Raw genomic sequence first — 7,071 nt, 5'->3', positions numbered from 1 at the left:
CGACAACACCATATGATGATGCCATGATAGGAGTAGCCTAGTAGGGAGTCTAACTTGTCTGGTTGTTCGACAACGATCTAGAGCAAACTGGAGGTGAGCGATCTCTAGAGATTAGAAGTGAGCCGAGGGTGAGCCATGGAAATATGGAATTAAGACCAGAAGTGAGCGATAGAGGAGGTCGAGGGTGATCTCTCGAATGAAGAAGAGGAGGCAAGGCGATGGAAACCCTCATTCTTCCCTTCTATCTATATTTTTCTTTTGTTTTGTTTTTGACCATTGTGCTAATATTGCTGCAAATGGAAAGATAAAAAATAAACTATTTATTAACTAAATGATTAAATTAGGCTTTCAAGTCGAGACGATAGGCAGTCTTCCGAGCCAAGCCAGGAAGGGGGGCAAAGGGCTAGCCCATGCTGATTATTGGCAATTCAACCTCGGGTCAGGTCGGGCGAAGCCGAGTCTGGGCCGAACTTATGCCGATCCAAACCGGGTAGGCAAGCCGGATTAGGCCATGTACCTCTAGGCTCTAGCAGCCTCTATTTTCCTCTACAACACCTCCCCTCCTCCATTGTCGATAACTCCTCCCCTCCCCTTGCCGCTGCCCTCTACCACCACCTCCTCTCCTCTCGTTGTGATCATTGTGTAATGATAGAAAAAGATAGGCTCTGGCCCATCACACACCCACTCCCCGATCTACTACCCACTACCCTATCTTCACCTCAAGTCCTCAATCGTTACTTACTCATCATCGAAACCAAAAACACTATCTACTTATCTAGCTGCCATTGAAATCCCCAAAATCACCACCCTGCCTTTGCCATCTTCAACTCCTCCGCCGTCGCCAAGCCTTGTCCCTCCTCGAGCTCGCGAGCGATCGCCAAGCTCCGCCACCATCGCGTCTCCTTTGTCACTAAGCTCTGCCGCCATCACCACTCCGCCGCGTCACCAAGCTCCGCCTCCTCCATCCTCGTCTCGCCGCCATCACATCTCCGTTGTCACCGACCTTGTAAGTAGATCTCTCTATCAATGCATAAAATTAATTATTTAGTTGTCTATAGTTAACATGTACTAAATGACATATCAGTTAAGGTTCTTCTTCTTGTCGGTGATCAGAGAACTCTTTAATTTCTACCTTTCTTTTTGAAAACTTGTTCAGCTTGTCTAGAGATTCAGATGCTAATTTTAGGGCATGGCTGTCTTCTCTGTGTTTTTAAGAAAACATCCTCCTTCCAAGATTATAGATATTGCTTAATATGCATTCTTTCTGGATCGTTGGGTGTTTCTATTCCTCTATAACTTTGGGATATTGATATATTTTGAACTTGTTTTAATTTAATTTGTTGAAGTTAATGTGAACTTGTGTCTAGACTTTGTAATTGAACTTGTGTTAATTTAATTTTCTTGAAGTAGTGTGAACTTTTGTCTAGACTTTGTATTTGAATTTGTGTTAACTTAATTTTCTTGAAGTTAATGTGAATGAAGCGATTGTATGTTGAAGTCAATTGAAATTTGTGAAATTAGAAATAGAATTTGTTTATATGGTGATGCTCAATTGAAGTGATTTATTATTTTTTGTGTGGTGTAATTTTGTTTAAATGTTATATTATGTAGAATGTGTTATTTTCTTCTGATTGTTTTGTTTCTTGCATTCTTTATGCACATCTTAGCCGGTCTTGAAATATTGACCAAGAAGATATCTCTATGCAACTGGACAAATTTAATGAGGTTATTAGATTGGACACCTAAAAAATTTATTTAGATAGTGAATACTGATATTGTTATTAATAATGTGTTCTATGTTATTTATAGAGAAATTACTTTTTTGAAACTCTTAGTTTTTTGTATTAATTGTGTCTAAAAGAAAAGTAACAATTAGTTTAAGGTTTGATATGTATCCATTTAAGATCCAATATGTATTTGTTTCAGATTCGATTCACATTTGAAAATTATCCAATTTGTATTCGAAAATAATTCATATCCGTTTAGTTAAGATATGGTTTTAAAATTTATTATTCATTTAATATTCATATTTGAATCTGTATGCAGGCTAAAAATATGAATCCCATGTGAATTGAGTAGTATCCGATTCATATTTGATCTGTTTTCACCCGTCTTCCTACTTCCTTGTTCTTAATTGTACCAGATTCACTCTCTCTGCACGTCCGCTGATTACTCTTGATCTCTCCCGTGTCTCGTGATCTCTCCTTGTCAGTCACCACTTCCAATCTTCTCCACTTCTCCTTCTATTGTTTACAGTAAGGATCTCGTGCAACTTTTCTTTTATTCCAAATTGCTCAATGCATGTTCTATGGGATTATGATTTTCTACTGTTCTTCTATTCAATTTCATTAATTACTCTACAGCTTACCATGTTAAACTTTCCATAATTTATGAGAGAAGTTAGTTTTCCCCTTTTAATGAGTTTCAGCTAATATAATCTCTGCTGCTGATAATGGCCAAACTTATACTGCTAGTACCAACAAAATCAATTCATCCAAAATGTTGAAGTGCGTGAAACTTAAAGATATGTCCAATACTCAAGCAATTCCCTCAGTTTTAGCCAAACTTCAGTTCTTAATCAATCAACAGTGAATCATAGATCTAATTATATTTTAATTTTCTCACTACTTGCTTTAGCTAAGTAGTAATTGCTAACTAACATGTTTGCAGTTATAAAATGACATTGCTGTTCAATGTGGATCAGATTCCAGTAAGAACTGGGTCAAATGGCCAATGCAACTCACCTTAAGGTCTTTACTCATGAAAAAGCCATCTACTGTGGGTTCTGCTGACCACAAACTTTATCAACTATTCCGCTGAAATAAAGATCGTTTAGTTAGAACCAGTGCATTTGTTTGAGTCTCATGAGTTATGATCATGGATTGAAGTAATGGCTAGTCCCGATTCGTATCCGCCAAAATGGATCAGCCAATACGGCTGATCCCCAATCTGAATCATCTGAAACAGAAGGTCTGTATAATCAATAAGTATTGTTTTTTTTAAAGCAGCTGATCCCAATCTCAAAACCGATACTTAGGACCTTGGTTATTATCCATGCTTGGAATCTAAGTCAGGTACCATAAGTGCCTATTGCCCTATTACCTTTTCACGAAAATTGTTATCAAAGCTTTTAGTTGTCACCATCAGATCTCACAACCATGGATTTTAGTTAACTATAATACTTTGTGTTTGTTTATCTCTAGTCATATTTAGTTTGGATTGTTGTTGTCCTTTTGAGTAGATCAACTTCTCCTTTGCTTATTTGCTCTCTTTGTTCCTTCTGCATTTTTCCTTTTTCTAATGATCTATGAGCTTTTGTCATTATTCAGTTATTTATTTGCTTTCAATGGATTAACTACAGTTATTGAAGATGAGAGTACTCTGTATGTTATTTGCTGATGGCAGTGTTTTACTTGATAAATCGAGGATGCTGTTGAATAATAAACTTAAAATATGCCAAAGATCCTTAGAATCTAAAGGTTTAATATTTAGGAAGCTGAAACATCAAGACAAGGAAAGATAATCCTTGATTAGAAACTTTACCTATGAGGATTTTTCTATAACAATGGATTCTTAGTTAAACAAAAAGGGAAATGAAGAAATACCTCTATGTGTTGTGTAATCATCATCTACAAATTAAGTTAAAAGAAAATAAGCAACACTGGAACCAGCCATGTTTATCAATCAGAGTGTTGGACAACTAGGAAATAACATTTGCGCATTTTGCAATGAATGAGTGATGTTACTATATAGAGAGAATAAGTATAGTGGATACGAGTTACTATCTACAGAGGATGAATCATGGGAGGACCAATTGAGATGTTTCACATGTGCAAAATAGACCCCCGCCCTCAAAAATGAAAAAGATAAAAGAAACTAAACGATGTTAACAAAAAATGTTAAATGACCATCTTACACTAATTTTTTCTTTTTGTTTCCTCTAAAATAAGCGTAAAATGGTCAAAGGTTTGAAAATGGGTAATAGTTTAAGGGGACTATATGTAATTATCTTTTGATTTTATTGAGTTAAAAGTTTCCTTGATAGGGGGGAAAATACCCAAAATGACTTGGGAGGGGGACTTAAGAAAATGCATGATGGCACTTCATTTAACAAAAAACTTACAATAAATGAAGTTCAGTGGTAAAAAGGGCTCCTTATAGCTAATTCCCAATAATTTGTCTAGCTGCTTGTTATCTATGAGTTTCTTAGCTTAGGACCCTCATTGCATTTCTTTTACTTTATTTTTCTCTCCATTGCTATATATGTTGTATCATCTCTTCTTGTTCATTAGAGCAGGGATAATTCTAGATTCCTAGTACGAGAAGATGGTGAATGCAATCAAAGGAGTGTTTATATCCTGGTAAACTCCAAGTCAGATGGAAATACTATGCCTGCTTTTTTTCTCCTTCTCACCTTGCTTACTTTTATTCACTTCTTAAATATACTTTTGATTCTGTGACTGATCCAGTGACATTCCCATGGCTCAATTCATCATCAATCTGAACAATTCTATGCCCCCATCAGAGAAGTTCATTCTGCACATGCTTGACAGTACGCACATGTTTGTGCAGCCCCATGTGGTTGAAATGATTCGGAGTAAGATTGCAGAGTTCAGAGACCAGAACAGCTATGAGAAACCGACATGATTCATATGGCTATCTTCTGCTACCAGGCTTGTTTAGTACCAGGTTTCATATATTAGTTGAACCATTTTTCTTCTCATCATGCTTAATTGTTGTGGGTTCATTTCCTTAGTTGATCCTCTCACTGCATAAGCTTCTGATGAGATGAATGCTTCTATCTAGCAAATTGCTGATGTATTCATCTTCTCCTATTATTGTTGTAAATGTTATTATTTTTATACGATGCACGTCAAAGGTTATAGTGAAAACTACATCATTCCAATTAGAAAGCTGATTAATTGCTCAGCTCATCCTGTTCTCCCTCTTTCGATGTTGCTATGTATGGCTGGTTAATGACCTTACCTTAGGTTTGTTCCGACTCTCTTTTTTTGTTTATGTCGGTAATTGATGAGGGAGATTTTGGATTGTGGATCAAGGATGATAAGTAGGTTTATTTGAAATTGGTTTGATACAACAAACCCTGCCGTAATAGATCAAGTATATGATCTTGGGCATATCAGGAACTAGTTGTGGCTATTCCCAACTTTTGACAGAAAATCATTTTTTGTTCTCTGAACTTTGTAATATCACTGTACCTTCCTGAATTTTTGACTAAGCTGCACCTATAAATATCATTAACAGAGATACAAAATGGCTTTGCTTCTGTTAAGTAAACATATTAAGGGAATGTTTAAGATGGCTTTAGTATTTTGAGTTGGGTATTATATTTTGGTTTAGGGAAAGATATTTTGGTAATTTATTTTAGTTTTGTTAAGTTAATTTAGGAGTTTGGGTTAGTTTATTTAATAAAAATAACATTTTTTTTCTTTTAATGGAGGGTTCCATTTGTTAATATTAAAAATGCAGAGTGTAAACCATAAATAGGTACAAGGCAAGGCAGGGTATCAAATACAAGTTTTTCTAATTTACAAGATACTAACATAATCTTCCCTTGAGGAACATTTAATGATAAATGGTAATGAACCTTTATAATAGTCGACAAGGAAAGCAATTTTAATAGATGAGTGGCTTTCCAATGCTAGTCATTTATCAATTAATGTAGCTCATTATATAATCAGAGTGGGAACTTTCTTGTTGGTGTATATTTAAATCCTATTTACTTATTGCTATTGCAAAGTCAATGTTGTCGCATATGCAGATATTTGGTGTAGTTGCCTAAACAATTTGAAATTGCTTGTGGATTTTTCTCATTCAGATGTTTTATGTTTCATTTTTTTGTCAAATAAAGTGCTATAAATTTTCGTTATCTTTCGCCAGCAGACTTCTTTTTTTTCTCACGACGCACATGTTGAACCCGAACAGTCTGAATTCTCTGCATGAGACATTGGCACTTCTCGACCAAGATCCTAATGCACTAAGATGCACTAAGGGCTAGAATCCTCTCTTCTAAGAATCCTAGCTAGCACTGGCAAATCCGTCTCGGGGATGGTGGCCGCCGAGGTCTCAACAACCAGAAGTCCTAAGCCCTGATAGCCCAGGTTTCCGCCATGAGGGCGGAGTCCTCAGGACCTCTTGGCGACCGAACTAACACCCATAAAATCAGGATCTCTTGGCGACCGAACTAACACCCGCCTTAATAAGCCTCCACAGAAAAGGTGTCGTCCGAGTTGATCTTAATCCAGCCCGACTTCGGTGAATCCACTTAGTTCCCCGTCCTCATGTGGACCTGGTGGGTTTTGGATCTTCCCTACATACTCCTTGGCCAACAGACTTCTTCCTGCATCCTAATTATAGCCTAGTGGATCTTGTGCAATGTAAACATGCAAACTAAGACACACCAATAAAATCAGGAGAAAATTGCAAATAACATCCTCTACACTTTGACTATAAAAATACCAAGCTACGGTGTTTGATTCATAAGTACATTTTAAACACACCATTAGGTTAACTTAATTATAAAACCAAATTAAGTCTCCAAACAGTTTGGAGACAAACTAAAATACCTATTTCTAACAAAATGGGACCAAATCATCCCGCTAAACACTAAAATGACATCTAAACACCAAATCTCATAAGATCATCGGATTCAAAACTATTGTTATTTCATCCCCAAAAAAGATCATATTAGAGTAAGATAAAGAGTAATTTAGAAAATAAAAATATTCTTTAAAATGGAAAAGATACTCTTACTTTTATTGTAGTTAGCGAGATACTTGTTAAATAAAACTTAACTCAGGGTGTCGCTCGATATATTTTTTTGGTAAATAAAAGGCTTTATTTTTATAGGGTCATTGAAAGCCTTAGGGAATCAATAGGGAGCGAGCGACACATTCTATAAGAAATGTTCATTTCAACCTATTAAAAGCTTTTGATAGGTTGACCTTGATCATGTAGAAGCCTGTCTTGCTGTGGGAGTTGTTAAGTGACCATTACCTAAGCTATGATATGGTTGTCGATGTTCTACATGCCCAAGACAAACGTTGTCTG

General features: G+C 36.2%; 1 protein-coding gene across 5 annotated transcripts; it reads left to right on the top strand.

Annotated features, from left to right (window-relative positions):
- The first annotated feature begins 519 nt into the window (after positions 1-519).
- On the top strand, positions 520-4,947 carry LOC140765841 (general transcription and DNA repair factor IIH subunit TFB5). 5 transcript variants are annotated; one of them, XM_073105126.1, is made up of 4 exons: positions 520-1,006; positions 2,144-2,255; positions 4,298-4,361; positions 4,470-4,947. In XM_073105126.1, the coding sequence occupies exons 3-4, from the start codon at positions 4,327-4,329 to the stop codon at positions 4,645-4,647; spliced, it is 213 nt and encodes a 70-aa protein (XP_072961227.1). In that variant the 5' UTR covers positions 520-1,006; positions 2,144-2,255; positions 4,298-4,326; the 3' UTR covers positions 4,648-4,947. The 5 variants fall into 5 exon arrangements, with proteins under 5 accessions (XP_072961227.1, XP_072961242.1, XP_072961208.1 ...); XM_073105107.1 differs by having other exon boundaries at positions 522-1,006; positions 4,293-4,361; XM_073105116.1 differs by having other exon boundaries at positions 522-1,006; positions 2,047-2,255; positions 4,293-4,361.
- The last annotated feature ends 2,124 nt before the right edge of the window (positions 4,948-7,071 follow it).

The sequence above is a fragment of the Typha angustifolia genome, chromosome 1 (assembly GCF_048772165.1).
Source record: "Typha angustifolia cultivar Huaian chromosome 1, ASM4877216v1, whole genome shotgun sequence".
In the NCBI taxonomy this organism is placed as follows: domain Eukaryota; kingdom Viridiplantae; phylum Streptophyta; class Magnoliopsida; order Poales; family Typhaceae; genus Typha; species Typha angustifolia.
The sequence above is the reverse complement of the archived record's forward strand: the minus strand, read 5'-3'. Positions and strand labels throughout refer to the sequence as shown.

What these genes read in the sequence shown, in the direction of transcription:
- LOC140765841 (XM_073105126.1), top strand. Translation starts at nt 4,327, where the DNA reads ATGGTGAATGCAATCAAAGGAGTGTTTATATCCTG. An exon ending in AAAGGAGTGTTTATATCCTG is followed by an intron (nt 4,362 to 4,469) that starts GTAAACTCCAAG and finishes TGACTGATCCAG; the next exon opens with TGACATTCCCATGGCTCAAT.